At 32.8% G+C, this 20,361-nt stretch overlaps 1 protein-coding gene across 3 annotated transcripts in view; it reads right to left on the reverse strand.

The window, feature by feature from the left end:
* Positions 1-8,611: 8,611 nt before the first annotated feature.
* The window catches only part of LOC145681508 (uncharacterized), a 142,914-nt gene continuing 131,164 nt past the window's right edge, over positions 8,612-20,361 (reverse strand). For all 3 annotated transcript variants that reach the window (XR_014130793.1, XR_014130794.1, XM_081753156.1), the window contains one exon: positions 8,612-8,862. Coding sequence is in view for 1 of the 3 variants with exons in the window: in XM_081753156.1 (XP_081609282.1) it covers positions 8,819-8,862 (44 nt within the window). In the remaining 2 variants the exon portion in view is untranslated. The remainder of the gene's footprint in view (positions 8,863-20,361) is intronic.

Genomic DNA, 20,361 nt, shown 5'->3' on the forward strand with positions numbered 1-20,361 from the left:
AATCCTCTAGAAAACAGCTCAAGCGATTTTTTAAAACCATAAATATTGATATTATAATGATCTTACAATATGACCATTATAATATAAATAATTTTAATATGACATAAATATTTTTTCTCTTTTAAAAAATGAAAAATTGAAAGCTTACTGTCAAGATGAGCTTTATTCGTAATGTCTTGTGATGTAGAGCTCTAACGATTTTGCCCATAGCTCCTCAAAAATGTTGAGATGATTGAAGTCTAGAATGGACACTTTTCTGAATTAGAAGGAATTTGTGTTGGGAGTTGATTTGCATTGGGTAACTGTTCGGAGCTGAGCAAGAGAGTTCAATATGATAGACTCGTTTATTTTATTTACTTCCGAAAGATGTATAATGAATTATGATATACTACAATGTTCCCTTAGTTCAATATTGGCTTATTAGAGTGTACCGTTCCTTTTCGCACTGAGACAAGCAAGGCGTTCAGAGTGGAATATGAATCACCGTAATGAGTTCAAAATTTTAACGCTTTTACACTGTGACTCGAATCCGGAATATGTGCACGAAAGGCTCATGCATTATCCATTAGTCTCGGGTTGCGTTCACCCTTCATCGTGGAGTAACTGTGAGGAAGTGTTCGAATTGATAAAGTACCGAATTATATATATAATAAAAAATAAAAGTAGCATTTGGCGTTAATTCACTGGCTTTACCTCACTCAGACTAAAGTATATTCCTCAATTAAGATATATTCTCTCATGAGCTAAACCAAATAACACAATTTATATATACTATGTATTAAAGTCATGAGTTTGTTTTAGAATTATATTGCATCAATTGAACTGAAGAGATTTGTGCCTGCCAATTTCCTTTTCTTTCTTTTTTTCAATTGTGTAATTCAATGTGTAGTCAACAAATCAGCAACCTTATTGCTATTTAGAAACATAAGTTTATAACTTCGGAATTCGAGTAACTTCCCAATTCTCTTTCTGGATCAGCACTCATAGAATTAAAGAACTTTTTTTTTTCACATGAAATATCTCGTCCACTCTTCTTTAAAATAAGTGATCGAAAATGGCGCTAATTGAGATTGCATTTACTTTTGAAAGGTAACATGTCTATTCATACCAATTTTACAGAGATCTGGTACATATATATATATATATATATATATATATATATATATATATATATATATATATATATATATATATATATATATATATATTTTACAGAGTGGTGTTAACTCCCAAATTGAAAATTTCCAGAAGAGAACTTTGAACTTCAACATCTCACGTAATTTGCTTCAAGAGAATGTTATTCGCTATCACTCCTAGAAAATTAACTTCATAATTATGTTTTTGGTTGCAACTGTATAAGAACTATGAATCGTGGACTTTTAGATACATGTTAGACGCATGTAACTCAAGCCCTAATTAAATTAGAAATAAAAGTTATATTTCGTTTGAATTACAGTTGAGTGACCTTTCCTTCGGTATTAGTCTAGTTTGAATACTGTTCAAAACAGGTACATAAAAGAGGGAAGATTCGAACATTTTCCGACAAAAATGTTTGTTTCCTTACTTTACTCGTTATATCTTAACATCGGAGATATTAATTTAAAAAAAAAAAAATAGTAGAGATACACCTCAATATATTTCAAAGATACTGTATGAATGATACGTTCCTTGCTGTAATAGTGTCTGAGAAAAATAAAGTATGTTCTCATTTTTTAATGAAAAGGTAGAAAATTGAACTTAACAAAGTGGATGATAATTTTAGTTGGGTGTGGATGATATTCTTCTTTGTTTATTTCCTAGACAGAATCGTCAAAGGATAAGCGAATATAATCAGGAAACAATTATGTGTGTTAGAAGATTTTCAAGACTTCTCTCTATTATCATATTTCCCCGGTTTGGGGTGTATTCAAACTAAATTTACAGCCAATGAAAGACTACTTAATTGTAATTCAAATGAGGTATAACTCATATTTCTACTTTAATTAGGGCTTGAGTTAGTTATATGTATTTGAAATAATAGTTTATGATTTTGCAAGAAGAGGAACGGTCAAGTTGCGAAAATGTACATAAACACTGACACAGGAGAAACAATTAGGATTTTTTCTGCCTCATTCGAACATTGCCTGTTAGTGCTGCTTGTATCCAAACTAAAATTGCATTCGTTTTCAGATTGTATGAACCAATGACACTTTCAGTAATTACAAAGGAAGTTCATAGAATGTGCTGACACAAAAAAGTAAAAATGGACATGGCGCACAAATGTTATTGTTTTATACGCTTCATTTATAAAAGACATGTACGTAAGTAAGCTAGAAATAAATATATATTACATGACGTAATAGATATACTATATTGTGTACTTATTCTCGTTAGTGCGCTATTTCATGAGTAGTTGAATGCATGCTTCTGAGGAACTCGTTCTTCCAAATGCCTGTAATTACTGGTCATATCCGGTGTTATAATCATTCTTTATGAACCCAACAAGTAAAGTAGCATGAAGATAACCAAAGCAATCTCAACTAAAAAGAAAAGAAAAACAAGTGGAAAATTTTCTTGTCGGTCAGAAAAATAAATTAAATGAAAAAAAGTAAAAGTATTTAAAATTCTTGCAAGTTAAAATACGCAAGGAAACTATGTGTATATATACACATTGATGTATTCCAATTAGTGGGCTTTATAAAGGTCTGGAATTGTACATTTTGGATTATATGAATTGTGGGCGATAATGGTTGGATTACATATTTCCCATACTGAGGACTAAGAACAGAATCATATGTAATGGTTATCATGGTATCAGGACTTCAAACAGAAATCGGTGGCTTGGTTCTGCAAACCAGTGCTGTTAGAGGCTAAATAATTTGGTGGGGAACGACCTATCTAACAAGATGGCTTGGGTACCCACAAACTGTACCGGATTTAAATCTCAGTCTTGAGTCGGAGCATAAGTGTAGTAGGTAGTGCTGGCTATAAGACGAGATGAGAAATTATGTTTCCTCGTATCGTATCGTAAATCTCCTTTCATTTCGATTCTCGGAAAATTTTTCTCGTACCGTTTGCAAAATATGTACAAAATTTATGCTATGATATTTCCCCTTAATTTTATCTAGAATTTGTCACAATCCTTCAGCGTCACGTAAAATCCACGAGAAATGTAATATAAGAAGATTTCAACTATAATTTATTATTGGAATATATTGTGTAATGCCTTGCTTATCTTTAAACGTTGATAAATGCTCTTCATTATGTTCATACAATCACTTCATTAATTTAAAGGTTTTATACCAGGAATGATGTAACACTAAAACAGTGTTTGAGCTCTAAGAATTGCGTAAGCTTGCGTTGCTTATAAGACTCGAGAATTATCTCGTCTCGTCTCGATTTTTGTCTGGACAATGAGACGAGAATTGTAATGTTTCTTGTCTCGTCTCGAATTTAGAAAATGTACTTCTGATCACGCTTTCGTATGCTGGACAACGCTAATAATAGCCTTGTCCTTCATGATCTCTGAGTTGAATAAGGACTCAAAGCTCAGAAATTCAAATTCAAAACTCATTACTTAAATTCCCATTTAGTTGAGCTACATTAAAGACTTCGAAGCCTGAGTTGTATATTGTGTCTAATTATTTTTTCCGTTCATAATTTCTATTTAGATATCTTTCTGTTGGACTCGTACTCTAGAGATTTAGTTGAGGAAATCTATTGCATATTTTATCACAGATAGATCCATAAAACGTTTTATTTATTTATTAATTCTCAATTTAGTGTCAATTTTCAGCACCCTGGATATATGAGACGTTTAGCCTAAAGGTTAATGTGGAATCTGAAACACATGATTCCTACACGCTCTTTTGTTCCGAGTGCCTTTAAGGCACGAGTCTTAAGTTCAATTTCCGGTAGGAGAGCCTTGAAATTTGAACATATTACGGTTGTTTGGATCTTGAACTGTAGGTTCATGTCACATGTAGCCTCGGTGCTAAAAAAAGGGGACACTAAACTCACACCAACTAACATGACTTAGGCAGGAAATCGAACTTGTGCCTTCTTTGTCAAAAATGCAAAGGCTAACAGCTTAGCGAGCTCCTTCGTGGCAAATGGTTAGCGTACGCGCCTTTAGCGTGGGAGACCCGGGTTCGATTCCCGGCTGGAGCTCATGTTGTTCGGATTCCACGTTAATCAGTAGGTTCACGTCTCATATAGCCTCGCTGCTGAACGGGAAGTTAAACTCAAAATCAACTCAACTCAGCTAACAGCATAGCCATGATGGAATGCGTACTATGACTCTTAAACCGATCTTAAACTTTTACTATACTGTATCTGACTATATCTTTTGAATAAATGAAATCATATTATGTATATCTGAAGACGGAGAATAGAATTGTTAATTAATGTTTGTGAAACCCATCTCGATGGAAACCTAATAAAATGAAGCAAACAATTATTATATTCTAGATAATAATAATAATAATAATAATAATAATAATAATAATAATAATAATAATAATAATAATAATAATAATAATAATAATAATAATAATAATAATAATAATAATAATACATAGATACACCGACCATTACATTCTAGCCCACCAATCAAGCTCATTCTTTAACTGAGAGTTGACTTTTGCTACTCTTCCAATCCACCAGTCAGATCTCTCATTAAAAAGTTGACTTTTGATACTCTTTCCGTCCACCAATCATATTCAGCCTTTAATTATTTAAAGTAGTCGATTCTTCTAAACACTTTTCAATGAAGTCACACACACACACATACATAATATCTGACAAAATCCCTTATTTATTTATCTACACAATCTTGTACAGTATGACAGCTTGTCAGCGGCTTTAGATCCAGATAAGTGTGCACAATTCGATTGCAGCCTCTTTAAGTTATTGACTAAAATTTAGAAAAGTAGGGGTTCCCAAAATTGATTGCTAAAAATTTACAATATTGCCAGAATAAACCACGTATTTAGTTGTTACAAGAATATGATTGACAAGTAAATTAACTTTCCTAGTAGTTAAGCAGACATACAATGCAAATAAATAGTGTGTCTACTTCTCTTATTTCATTTAAAAGTCTTATTTGCATATTCCAAAACTTTGAACTCCCTAATTCAAAACACCTTATTTAATTTTAAGTGTTTTCTTAGTCCTTTTCTTTCGGTTCAATTACCTTCATTATCGTGCTTACGCCTCGGATCAGAAGTGAAGCTAATAAAAATTACACCTCAACGTGTTGCCAGGTATATACAATACACGACACAGATAATACTAAACAGACGTTCTCACCAATTAAAAAGCAATTTTTCATATAATAGTCTGTCTGTAGCCCTCTTTTTTTTCATTAAATGATATTTTTTTTTCTGAAATAACGAGAGAGAAACACACAATCATCATGGTATTCATAGTTTTATTTTTGTATTTGTTTATAGAGTCTGAGATTTAAAAGAAAAATAATGAAAAGCTTTAAAATCAGTGTCCATGTTAAAAACTACAAGGCATACTTAAGCGTCAATAAATCATTCAGCATAAAAGGCATGGAAGGGGAAAACTGTTGCATCATTATTCAGTTCTCAAGCTTATAATTTTGCCTTTTCGAATAATTTACATTTCTTGGAAAGGTCTTTTTCCATATCTTTCCTCTCTCTTCTCACCTCAACCAGAAACTCACAATTTCCACCTCCCTCCTCTTCCCACTCGGTACTTAACTTACCTACCTCCATATACACCTAATATACAATATCAGCTTCTGAGAACTCTAGAGGTCATATTCGACGTTTGTTTTTGTTTGACCTTTCCTGTAATAAAAAGTATTGTTCTACCCGTGTTGACGGATTTACCCGTAACACAGATTTATTTATTAACTTACGTACTTATAGATTTAGTAGCTAGACTTGTTTAACACTGTAAATATTAACACTTTCGATCCTAGGGGTATTTAAATTCACAAAGTCCTGTGTCCTGAAGAAAACAAAGGTTACTTTAAAAAAAAAATCATATCTCCCTAAGTTTTTACTCTAAACGGTTGAAACTTTCAGAAATGAAAAAAAATATACAAAAAATATACTTGAAGATGCCGGCTTCCATACAAAATATATGTGAATAATCATTCCAAATAATAACTTTATTTCTTGCAAAGTGGTATGCTTGAGTGTTGTGAATGGCAATCATACACCTTCTTCAATTCTCTTTCTACAATGACTGAAAGACCAGTTTTTGGATCAGGTTTTCCAGTAAAATAATTCACAAAACACTTAAGATTATTTTTTCAAATAAAAGACGATCCGAAATTCATTTTTGGTTGGTATTATAAATTTTAAATGGTCGTGTCGTTCCCGAACGAAAATTGGATTTAGCGTAGGCTAAGCTTACCGCCTGTCGTTGCGGAACTACAGTAGGATTGAAAGTGTGAGTAACAGCAGACGCTGCGATTGGACATTATAAGTGAGGGGGTAAGACATGATCTGAATATTTGTATATCAATGTTAGTTTTTTTAGTTGTTTCTAACACTTTGTTTGACGAAAGGTTGCAAAACTAATAGCATATTATCTTTTTCAGTTAAAATACAGTCAGGGCCGGATCCAGGATTGTCTGAGGGGTGCACCAATAACTACCAAAATAACCAATCACACTGAAACTCTTCAAAGTGACATGTGACAATATTCTTTACCCCTAACAACGCTGATCCATAGAACGGAGTATATTTTGTAAAAGGTCGCAAGTAGAATACAGAAGAAAATGTTTTTCTCCTGGTTTCTGTTTTCTTCCTTACTTGACAAATGTTATATTGGTTTACTTGGTGAATCCTTTTACTTCAACCTTTACAAATTATATTGCTTTTGCAAAGCTCTGCTTTCTTTTAAAACCCAAACGGAAACATGATGGCAGAAAGTTTCGGAAAGTGTTGCTATTTTCACTACTGGCTTCTCATTGTAGATGGTGTATATTCACAACGAAGGGGGGTGCACGTGCACCGGTGCACTCCTCTAAATCCCCTAATACGATGAACAGTATATCGTATTTAATACTTTATTAAATAAATTGACGAGAGCAACGCAAGTAGGAACTAGCCGTTTGTACTCTCAAATAACGAAAGTGTAAGAAGAGATTTGATTCCTTGCTCAAGAACATCATAAAATTCTGTCTTGAAAATTGTGTGATCAGATTATTTAATAACAAATTTGCAAACAAATAAATAGTAAGGGAAATATTAATCATAGTAATGGATAATGAGACTTGTTTTGTAGAAGTTATGTTGAAATAGGGGATTAATGAACAACTTATATTTATAATTCCACACATGTCGTTAAATGTATGTTATTACTCTTAGAATATGAAAGACAATAAATACTACAAGCAACGGCATTTATAGAAATACGCAATTGCAATAATAATTGCTTTGAATTGCAATTAAAACGCTTTTCCTGTGTCTTTCTTAACTTCAGGGGAAGACAAATAACCAATATGTACTCACGCAACGATAAATATTATATGGCACCATTTTTTCTTTGAATCAGTAATACATACAAAAAATTACATTTACAAATGAAATTATATACATTAACGGATCACTTCAAAAAGTGGCCGCCTCTAATCGCTGCCCCTGAGTAACAGAATAATGGGAAGGCATTTTTGTAAGGGGTTCATTCCAGCGTTGGTCTGGTAGTACAGAGTAAAGTTTCACATAGAACAGTAAATCCCCCTTACGCATGTTGATCACTTGCTTTTTACTTTAGTTTGTAATTAGTCTTTTTACTAAATAACTAAATTAAACTTGTAGCGCAATAGCCGTCGTGGACTCATGGCTTTGGGGGTGATGTGTTGTTAGCGGTGCTATCGAGGAGACGAGAAGTTTTACCTCTCGTCTCGATTCTCTTCTCGAAAATGAAATCAGAACTAAGACAATTCTTGTCTTGCTTTCGAGACGACACGAGTAATTTCAAGTCTCGTGAGCATCACTAGTTCATCCAAATCTTAGATTTCAAACACTGTTTAGTGTTACATCATCCATACAGCAAAGTGCTTGAAACAGATATATCAACATAAAAACTACGTATATATATATATATATATATATATATATATATATATATATATATATATATATATATATATATATATATATATATATATATATATATATATATGTCTGTTTCCTTGGATTGTTTATAAATTCAGATCTTCAATTTGAAATGCTTTTGTGTTGTTAAGTACGTTTACATGTTCAAAGTGTGAATAATTGGTTACATTTTAATATGCTAATGAAAAATGCCGGATACCCGATCTTCGGATAATAGCGGTGGAATCATTTAAGACATAAGGTATCAACTATAGTAAATAATTGTATGAACTCAATGGAGGTGTTCTGAGTTCTGCTCATCAACTCAAACTTGCTTCAAATCACAGTTTATATAGTCAATGTTAAAACTAAATGTGAGGAAAAATCTGTCTCATTTGATTCTTATTTTTAATAACAAATTTGATTTGAAGGCTACTTCATTCAGTACACCTCAGTTACACTACATAAAATGACCTTTTTAGCGTTAAACGTACCAAATCTTACAGAAAAAATGTCTATACACAAATAAATAAGTAAAAAAAAATGCGTATCCTATTATTTATTTCATTAAAAGTTCAAATAAAGTTTCACATATAAGGTTTAGTGCTAAATTTGTACGATCCCTTGCCATTCATCAACTTTGTAAGAGTTTAGAGCCAAATACTGTAAAAGGTATGCTCAAGGATGGAAAATATGTCCAAAAGACTACAGATTCGGAGATAGAGTTGGCCACTCTCTTGGAACTGTATTAACAATTCTTAAATTAGAGATTTGTTTTTCGTCTGAGATGCTGAGCTTGACCCTGCAAAAAGAAAGAAATAATAATTACTTCATTGATGAAAACAGGAAAACAAAGTCAAATTATAATTCTTTCTTAAAAGTAAAGCAAATGAAGTTGTATACAACAAATAGTCACTAAATAAGTAAATTAATAAAAACTATGAGCGGAAAGAAGAACTATGTCAATTATAATGAGAAGAGAAATCAGAGGAGATTTCCATTCTTCAGTATATGATAATATTATTAGTGAAAATATGAGATATGAATGAGAAATAAAGTATAGACATGAAAAGAAAATGTCTAGCAAGAGAAGAAAAATATTATTTTATTGATCACTTAACAGGGAAATAAGAATAAAAAGATTTAATAAATCAGATATTTTTTAAATCCTGTGTGTATGTATAATATATAAATATCTACTATAATATATTGAAAAAAAAAAAACCTACAAACTTAGGAATGTGATGGAAAGAAGAGAAAGTTGGGTGGAATGGAAAGGCATGGAAGGAGAGTTGGAAAAATGCAAAGGAAAGAAGATTAACACTAACAACAGTTAAGAAGGGGAAAGAAACTAGTTTGGAAGGATATTTGAGACAGAAGAAGTGTTGGAGTGTTCTGATTAATGTGCCAAGATGTAAAGTTGAAGAAAAGAAGAAAATATATTTTTCTAAAAAAAAAAAAAAAAAACATATGAACCGACTTCAAAAAACACTAGAAAAACAGAAAACAATAATAATAAAGCAGTTAAAAGCAGAAACTAATCTATTACTATTAAATTTATTTATTTATAAAAATTGAAGTCATACCAAGTCGAACAAATTAATGCCTAACATAAAAGTATTTCGATGATAATTTTATGAGCCATTAATATGCTTGAATTGGCAAGACTCCATTTTTTATATATATAATAGTAAATTATTTCCTTCTTTTAATCACTTTATTATTATTATCTGCTTTTTAGCACTTAGTTTGAAGTCGTCCATATTTTACGAAAAGATTCTACTCTTTGCTTTTATATATTTATTATTTGAAATCTTCTTTTATTTTGCCTTTTTCGTTAAATTTTCTGATCATTTTAAAACGCTTTGAATAATTTTCGTTTTATATTTGTTGTAATTTTCAGTTAGAATTTTATTTTCTTTAGAAGTTACAATCTCAGGGAAACGGTTTAAACAAAGCTAGTGCTAAATAATAGTCAATTGATAAAATACTTAGAGAATGTAATTAAAGAGATCATGTTCACATTGACATTTTATACTAGACAATATTGAAATAAAGAGCCTCAATGGACTTTCGAAATGCAAGATCTCTGCTCTGTTTTCGGAAATTAGATACCTAGCGAAAACATGGGACTTTATCAATAGCCCCTTTTTTTGTCCATCATATGTTATTTCATACTTTTATATAATATATATATATATATATATATATATATATATATATATATATACAGTGGTGGATCCAGGATATGATCAAGGGAGGGGCTAAAAACCATGGTTTGCAACTTTATTCAGTGTAAAGCAGGGTTGAAGCCCGTTTTATCCAGTGTATACCTGAGCGCCAAGGGGAGCTATAGCCCCTTATAGCCTCCTTGGATCCGCCACTATATATATATATATATATATATATATATATATATATATATATATATATATATAACATATTCATTCTCCATATATTTTAGTTGAAAGATATATTTCAGTATATGAATAACTTACACTGTATTAAAATACGACTAATTTCTACTTAAAAATAGAACTTCATTAATTGTAAAATATCCTTTATTGACTTGCAAAGGAAATGGATGGTAAAGAAACTTCTTATGGTGCGTTCCTAAACAATAAAAAGGCTTTGTGTTCAATGAATAGACTTCATTGTCAATCCTCACATAAGAACGCATGTAAGACGTACGCACATGCATATGAACATTCAATACGCTTACCATGCGCGTTTTGCCGTGAGATTTTTAAACATCTGCCGCATGTATTTGATGTAATTGAAAAGAATAGACAAGAAAAAAAAACTCACATATATATTCAGCATTTTACAATAAGCAAGCATAAACAGCATGCGGTACCATGTAAGAAATTTTCCACTTTGCGGTTGTTTTCTAATTACACTTGAATTAACAGATGTATGATTTTGTGGGAAACCACAATCGAAGGAATAAATATATACAGAACAATTGAGGATATGGATAAACCTTTACAATTTTATTTTTGTTTGTAATATGGCTATCCAAAAGTGCATAAAAAGTTATGGTTTGCTTTCTTCATTTACTCTCTATATCAATTGTATGGTATTAAAATAATACTCAACTTGAAGCGCATTTTTTTTTATCCCTTTATAACTACCTTGAGATTTCATTGCAGCAAAACTTTTTTTTTTTTTTTTTTTTACGATTTATTAGATTTTATCTTCACTCACAAGTCAATAAGACGATAGTGAATGTCTTGTTTCTATAAGATTATTTAAATATTCTAATATAGTTGTGATTTTTTTTACAATTATTCTCCTTTCCAGTTCCTCATTTAGCGCAAGTTTTAAATCTATTTATCAACGCTGTCGCTTTCAACCAAAATTTAACCCCTTTTTTCTTCCTTTAGGAACCTCATTAAGAAGGGGATGTAATATTCAGAAGTCTCATTAACCCAATCAATTCAGGGATGATATCGAGACGAAACGAGATGAAACTTCATACAGTCTCTATCACGTCTCGGTTGACAAATAACGCTTTCAATCTCGATCTCGTCTAGAGTCAAAAGTTGTCTTTTTTTGATCTCGGTTTCATCTCAATAGTCTCGAAACAAATTGTGTGAAATTAAAAGTGTATAAGTAGCATCATCTTACAGCCCATCATTTCTTCTGTTTTTATTTTATTTTCACATTTTATTTATGACTGGAGAGTTATTGTAGACCGCGTACCCTTTCATAGGTGCTTTCTGTGCGCATGTTCGTAAGATAAGTGTATCAAGCAGGCACGCACCCAGAAATTATTGTTGAGAGTGGTCCAATACTACAAGTCAAGCCACTATATGAAGTATTGAACGGGTGTTATTCTGCGTTATGAAGTATTGAACGGGTGTTAGTCTATGAAGTATTGAATGGGTGTTATTCTATGAAGTATTGAACGGCTGTTAGTCTATGAAGTATTGAACGGGTGTTATTCTGCGCTACGTGTACATACTGTTTTTAAACATTTCGTCTATGAAGTATTGAACGGGTGCTAATCTATGAAGTATTGAACGGGAGTTAGTCTATAAAGTATTGAACGCGTGTTAGTCTATGAAGTATTGAACGGGTGTTAGTCTATGAAGTATTGAACGGGTGTTATTCTGCGCTACGTGTACATACTGTTTTTAAACATTTCGTCTATGAAGTATTGAACGGGTGTTAATCTATAAAGTATTGAACGGGTGTTATTCTATGAAGTATTGAACGGGTGTTATTCTATGAAGTATTGAACGCGTGTTAGTCTATGAAGTATTGAACGGGTGTTATTCTGCGCTACATGTACATACTGCTTTTAAACATTTCGTCGCATGAGAACCAGACGAACGTAACCCCAAAAATGCGGTTTTCGTTTTCTTCATGATTGGACATCATTTTGAAAGCTCTACTTGATGTAAATGGAACGTAACGCCATTTGTTCTCCTTGTCGATCATCTGTTGTAATGTAGCTCAATTGCCATCTTATTAAAACCACATCTTTCTAAGAAAATAATATTTTTGTCCTCTTGCCTATAAACCTACGAAAATGGAGTTACGTTCCTCTGGTTCTCTTGCGACGATTTTAAATGTGATGCTATAATATTGTTCTGTGCTATTCCGAAATTTCTGCTCCTCCTTTCTCCAATCTGATTATCTTACACTCAGTTTCAGAGGAAAGTTGGTACCATTACTTATGCGAACGGTTGTAGTAAGACAACAAAAAAAATTCAAACGTATCGTTCTCTGGATAATTACTGATTTGTGTTGGAAAATAATGTTAAGAGATTGAAAACCTTATGTATTTGCTTTACAAAATTAGGTTTCGAGATACGTTGGCAACATACTTTTTCAGTAATTTAAATCACTGGAAAGAGATTAAAATATTGAATCTCAACCGATAATTGTGTGTTGATCAAAATGTTTTTTATGTACCACGTGATCAGAAGTGTCATCCCCCCCCCGTTTCTCCCATACGCCTATGACTCCGACCACCCAAAGACAATTGTTCCAATAACGTACATGTAATTTAACAATGCAAGAATTTTGGGTAGAAAATAATTTCAGTAATACTTTGTTAATATTCGAGACGAGACAGAGACTTTTCAGGTTCTCAGTCTCATCTCGATTTATAAACATTCGTCTCGATCTCGATCTCTGTACTATTTGTTCTTGTCATTATATCTACGTATCATTTAAAAACAAATCTTTATCAATTATACCAGTCACTGTCTGAGGCAACCAAACATAAAAAAGGTAACATAAAGAATACTTCTTTTTTCACATAACGCAATGCACATGGGAAAAACTTGCAAAACCAAAGAATATCTCTGTTTAATGCAGAGGTGGAGATTCGAATCCCTGTCTTCCATGTGTTGGATAATCTTAAACCAACGAACTAAGGAATTTTTCAAGTCTGAATCAATTAGACAGCTTCTGATGTTTATTTTGAAGAAGTAACCAATAGTTGTATGGATATTTTATTTACTTTCTTTAATCTGCAACACGAAAATTAGCTGTTCAAAGAACTAGAGATCAAAGTTATCAGTCCAGCTTTCATTTTCCTCACTATTGTTTTAAGTATTATGATAAGGATAACAAATAAATTCAAAATAATAAATTTATATTTAAATCGTTCTCGTTTCCTCATACTGACATAGATCATAGTAGCAAAAAAGGATGTTCTTGGTAGGACTTGAAAAATCCCGGGCGCCAGGTCACAAGGGCGACTGAAAATACGAGCCTGGTCCTTAATTTTTTTAAAACAATACTGTTTCCAATTATTACCCGCCATTGTAAAAGTTGAAAGCTTCTAATTTACCTTGAATCTTAACATGAATGTTCTATCATTAGAGGACTTGGGTTCAACCAGAAAAGCTGTCAATTGGTATTAGAACACTCAAACTACAATATTATTATTATTATTATTATTTGTTTGTTTGTTTTTAATTTAGGATAACTTCGTTTACAGTATATTAATATCTACTGCTGTTATGCTTGAGGGATAGTTTGTAGACCGGTGGTTCCCAACCTAGGGGCACGCCCAGAGCTGGATTAATCTATCTGGAGGCCCGGGGCTAGAAAATATATGTAGCCTCTGCTGACTACACCTAATACACTTCTGTAAGAGTACAGTAGGAAAGTTAATGGAATATGTTTCATATTTTTGGTCATATTTTATTTTATGATTATGATCGTATCTTCATGATACTTTTTCGATAGCCAGTTGAGATTTTGATCAGAGTGGAGACCCCTGTCCAGCTGGAGCCCCAGGGCTATAGTCCCCCTAAGCCCTCTCCTTAATCCTGCTCTGGGCACGCCTTTAGGAGGAACGTGAAGATCGAGTGAGGGGGGGACAATTTACAGGCAGACAGAAACTATGAGATTATGAATAAAATACCACTTGTAATGACTAGTTGACTTGAATAAAATACCACTTGTAATGACTAGTTGACTTGAATAAAATACCACTTGTAATGACTAGTTGACTTGAATAAAATACCACTTGTAATGACTAGTTGACTTGAATAAAATACCACTTGTACCACTAGTAAGATGGATCTCGCAGAGATAGGAATACAAAGTAAAAACTGGATGCAGTTAGCTAAGGATAGAAGTCAGTGGAGAGCTTTTGTGAACTCGGCATTGAACCTCCGGGTTCCATAGGCCATAGAGTTAGTTAATGGCTAGTTACAATTTAGTTTTATGAGTATCAAACTTCACATGTGTGACATTTTGTTTTTGTCATGGGTTGTAGGGGAGACGTGAAATATGCAGAGTTTAGGAAGGGGACGCCAGGTAAATAAGGTTGAGGTTCACTGCTATCCACTGACATAAGCTTGTACTTCTTATACCAGTAAGTATAATTTAAGGACAAAGCGCGTAGGTTTATATATAAATTGGGTTTGGATTATTGTGACGCCTAGGTTCTCGGTTCATTATACATTGTCCATCTTTGTCCTAATATATATATATATATATATATATATATATATATATATATATATATATATATATATATATATATATATATATATATTTAAATTTCTTTTAAATAACATTTAGGAGACCTTTCAAAACCAACTATTTTCATGTCCTTGCGATACAATACCAGAAGATTGCAATCGAATGTAATTTGTAACTGCCACTTGTTACAGTAGTAATAATACATATATATATTTCTTCCATTTACTTTGATCACAAGTGCTTTGTAGCATTCTTCGAGGACAAAGTACTTACAGCTCTGTGTTCTCTTCTGTCATCCTGAATGGCTCTTCTCCTTTGATAGAAAGCCTACAACATTCATACTCACAAAGGTACAAGCTACATATTAGTTCTTTCAAGGTCATACTCAACAAGAATTTCATATGTACGATTCATCACTTGTCGGTCTGAAAACAAATGACCTTATAGACTATGTTCAAATTAGGTGTTCATTTTTTTTTTTTTTTTTTTTTTTTTTGTAGATTCAAATGAAATTGACAGAATACTGTACTGGAAAACATTGATATAATTTATCTAAATAAATAAAAATGAATGTAACAATATTTGACATTTAACTCCTGCTAGACTGCTGCACCGAATTTTGATGATTTTTGGTATATGAGTGCCCTCTGGTCTGACTTTGATTTCTAGCGCATTTTTGATAAGGCAGGGAGAAGATGTGACATGTAAAAATAACCATAAATGACCGATATTAGTATCCAGTCCATAGCTTTTGGGGTCGCTGCGATGAATAGTGACACACACGATGCTATCTAACCGTAAGTCCAAATTCATCCTCCATCGGCGAGTGGTGAGGGTTAAGAATCAAATGACGTGTAAAGTAAGAGAAAACGACTGACATTTGTTAGGATTAGGATTAGGAATTAGATTTCTGGCCTTTCGTCATCTATGGCCATGTTAACATGACATGTATGAGGGATGACGTCCCTCGGTGATCTCACTATCCGAGGAAAAGGAAGGAAAGAAGTGTCCTGGGACAGAGATTTGCCTGGTGTGAATGAGGAAAACCCAGGAAAACATCACTCAGCATGGCTGGCCTGAAAAACCTTTTACACTTTTTCGACTGGGTGTCCTTACTGGGAATAGAACTCAGGACCTTTCGCATGAAAGATGAGAGTATTAGCGACTGCGTTACGCGAGGCCATGTGACCGATATTAGTATTCAATCCTTAGTTTACAGAGTTGCTGCCAATCCATAACTTCCAGATAAAATTCAATAATAAATTTGGACAACTAAAAAAAAAAAAAAAAAAAAAAAAAAAAAAGATTACGGGGATAAAATTTCAGTTGATTTTGTTTGTTAAGGTTTAGCAGCTCTTTTCAATGTGAGTCGTGAACCTATAGTTTAAGGTGAAATATGAACCACCGTAATATTTTTTAAATCCTATCCCACCGTGAATCGAAGCCGGGACCACGTGTAACAAAGGCGGATGGAATTTCAGTTGATATAAAAATGTTCATGTTAGTTTCGAAGTTACGTTCTTCAGGATCGAGAGGTAAAAAACCAGAGATGTCTATTTTGCATTTTGTTTGAGCGCATTAAACTGGTCGGACTCACATTCACCTAACTTTTTGTGCTCACGCTCTATTGGGCTCGGATTTACAAAGTTCATTAGGTCTCGCGTTCATTCGACCTCACTGGAGTCGCGCGCTTTATTGGACTCTGGTTTACAAACTTCATAAGGCTCTCGCTCATTGGACCTCACTATCTTTAATGTGGTCGAGCACTCTATTGGGCTGGGGTTTACAAACTTCCTTGAGGTTCGCGCTCATTCGAACACACTACCCTGAATGGAATTGAGCGCTTTATTGAGCTCGGGTTTACAAACTACATTGGGGCTTGCGCTCATTCGACCTCACTAGTCTCAATAGCGCTCAAACTCCATTCTCAAGCTAAGTTGAGCGCAAGTCCAGGACTCGAAGGCTTTGAGTCTGTGACTTTAGGCATTCCTGATAAAATACATGGACATATCAAGTTTTTCAGCTTCTCTGTAAAACTGAAACGAAAACTGTATTGGCAACACTGTATTTATTTAGGATTTGGTGACACTGAAACGAATATATACAATACTAAAGCAGGTGGAGAAGAAGATCTACTGATGCTCCAGAAAAATTGTTTCAGTCTGGGAGAGCGAGAGAGAGAGAGAGAGAGAATGTAGACCATAGCATCATCATCATACGGTTCTACGGCGGCGGCAGCGAAAAAAAAAAGAAAGTGACCGACCGTTGTTTTGTAACTGTTTTCTTAAGCCGTGTTGGAAGTCGAAAGAAAGAAGAAAAGAAAAACATAAGGATGAATGATAAAGACTTTACTGTTTGCTGGCTACTCCTGTTGATTTCTCTTCTACTACTTTTTTTTTTCGTGTGAGTTCTTTCATGATTTGGGGAGGGGGAGGAAGAGATGACCCGACCTTGACCTAGAACTACATTAGAGAAAGTTTGGTCTTATATCATCCAGTGTTAGAAATGGTAATACGGTACCTTTTATTGGATTTTCACTTTTGTTTGAAAAAATACCGTAGTGTAACGTTAGAATTTTTTTTCCTTTTGAAAGGGAAATTCGGGACCGTAAGAAGGGACTTTTAAAAAAAGAAATCGTTGCACACATATACATACTTACACACATAAAGACTTTTTTTTAAAAAAAAATCACTAATTTACTCTTTCTATGCTGTTGATAGAATATGACAATCTGTATTGTTTAATAAAATGCATATTTTAGCTCCCAAATTTAGCAATTTTTTATCGTCACGTAATAAAAAAAAGTCAATGAAAGAAGCAGCATATTAAAAGTATATACTCTATAAAACTTACTTTTCTCTGCACGTTACGTGTTTGATTGAAGATTTATTATTATTATTATTATTATTATTATTATTATTATTATTATTATTATTATTATTATTATTATTATTATTATTATTATTATTATTATTATATTTTGAATAAAACAATATTATTGTTGATCTTTGAATGTCCAAAATTCTCAAGTCAAATACCTTATCTCCCTTATACAGGTTTCCTCGGGATTCTCCCGTTTCCTCCCACTTTCTTCATTCCACCATTTCACTCATTTCTCATAATCCCCGTCTCCTTTAGCCTAGCCGGCATAACCGCGGGACGTAAAACTCAAATATTTCATTTCATTTCAAATTGACAGCAAAAGTGCAATCGATCTACATGAATTCTTTTCTCAAAAAAATGATGAAATAATCTAAATTTTTGAGTTGATAAAGGAACATAATGTGAAATAATGAAAATGGTTAGGGATCATATACGAAACTGAAAAAATTATTGTTCGCTAATTATTTCAAAATATAACCCAAGATAAAATCTGTGCATGATTGTTTTTGTTTACAACACGACTTTGAGAGTATTGCAAACTGGTGTCAGTTAATAAACTTGGAGTAAATATACACAAATGTAACGCATCATCATTCAGCAGAAACAAAATACCTTTCAATATGGTTATAAGCTTAGTAATACATCTAGAAGTACACGTAATACAGTTAAAGATCTATTCGTTACATTTGACCCTAAATTAAAGTTCATTAAACACATTGAAAATGTTAATCACGATGCGTTTAAATTAGAAGTGGTAAGGACTTCAGAAATATTGAAACATTCTTGAAAATGTATTATTCATATGTACGCACCAAGTTGGAATATACTGTTGTGATTTGGAGCCCCCTCGCAACGAAAGTTCCACCAACAAATTGAGAGAGTTCAATCAAAATTTCTAAGATATTTGATATACAAAATAACTGGAATTTATCCCTCACAAGAAAGCTATAGTACTAGTAGAAAATTTTAACATTTACTCATTAGAACAAAGAGGTAATATTGCCAATCTGGTATTCCTCCAAAAACTAGTTCAAAATGAATTCGACTATCCAAATTGTATATCTTCATTATATTTCTATGTTCCTTCAGTTAGAACTAGAACCAATAATACAGGTCTCTTTTATGCGAAATGGTAGGACCAACATAATACTAAAGTCACCAATCTGGATAAAGTGTTCTTTCTATAACAAATTATGTCATAAACGTGATGAAATTGATATATGTACTATGTCCTGTAAAGCACTGAAAAAACTGTAAAATGAATTATAATATTTCAACACAACACACTAATGGGCGTATGCCTGTTGTGTTGATAAACAAACAAACAAACAAATAAATAAATAAGTAAATAAATACATTGATGTTGAAGAAATAGTATTTTAAGTGACGTAGTAGAAAGTATGATGGAAGATAAGAAAGAAGGAAGGTAGAGAAATATAAAATTAATGGTAATAATTGCTACGTGAAGACAAAATTCCCTAAGGATTATAGTACATAGAAACTTCTAAATATGTAGTAGGTGACCTAATCGCACCATTAATAGAACAATATTATGGTTAATTGTTCTAGTAGATGTAGAAACCGGTTCCCACTAGTTCTTAATTCAAGCAACTTCCTATTTACCAAACACGACTTTGATGTAAATTTAGTTAGAATTTGGAAGCATTCTTTGATCTAATCATCCCCTTCGATTTTCACATGCCGGAGACGCCCTTGTTGTGTATATACGGCTGTATGAGAGGCTCGGGAAAACCAAATGGTAAGCGCCACTTCAGATGAAATTGAAACTGAAATGAAATCTTTGAGTTTTACGTTCCACGGTTATGCCGGTTAGGCTAAAGGAGACGGTGATTATGAGAGATGAGTGAAATGGTGGAATGATGAAGGTGGGAGGAAACGGGAGAACCCCGAGAAAACTCAGATGAAATTGAGTTATTGGGTGGAATGGCTTGGGATCGAACCACAGAATAGTATGTAGGTAGTTTAATTTTGGAAATGCAGCTGAAGATAGCAGAGGAATCTTGTTTGGTATGTACCATTACATAGAATTGCATGAGAATGTTGAACTTTTTTTTTTTTTTTTTTTAGTTTATTCGAAAGTTATAAAATTTGATATATTGTTATGTTCCCAAGAGTCGCTCATATATTGGAGTATTAAAATTCTGCTTGAAAATAACACACTACCTCAAACACATGATATTCTAACAAAAATGTGAGAAAAGATATTCATTCATAAAATACCTCCATAGTAGAGGAACCTCCAGGAACTCATTAATTTCCTTGGACGATTTTTATTATAATTACATATTACAACTCACCACACAGATAGATGCGATCTTAGAGTCATAAACATATTCAGATGTTGGCTATTTTTTTTATTTTTATTTTTTAAGAGAAAGATTTAAGTGAAAGATTATTTGCTGACAAACAAAGCAGAAAGGATCATAATGTTCTGCAACACCAA

This window comes from Thermobia domestica, chromosome 3, assembly GCF_964235325.1.
Source record: "Thermobia domestica chromosome 3, izTheDome1.hap1.1, whole genome shotgun sequence".
NCBI lineage: Eukaryota > Metazoa > Arthropoda > Insecta > Zygentoma > Lepismatidae > Thermobia > Thermobia domestica.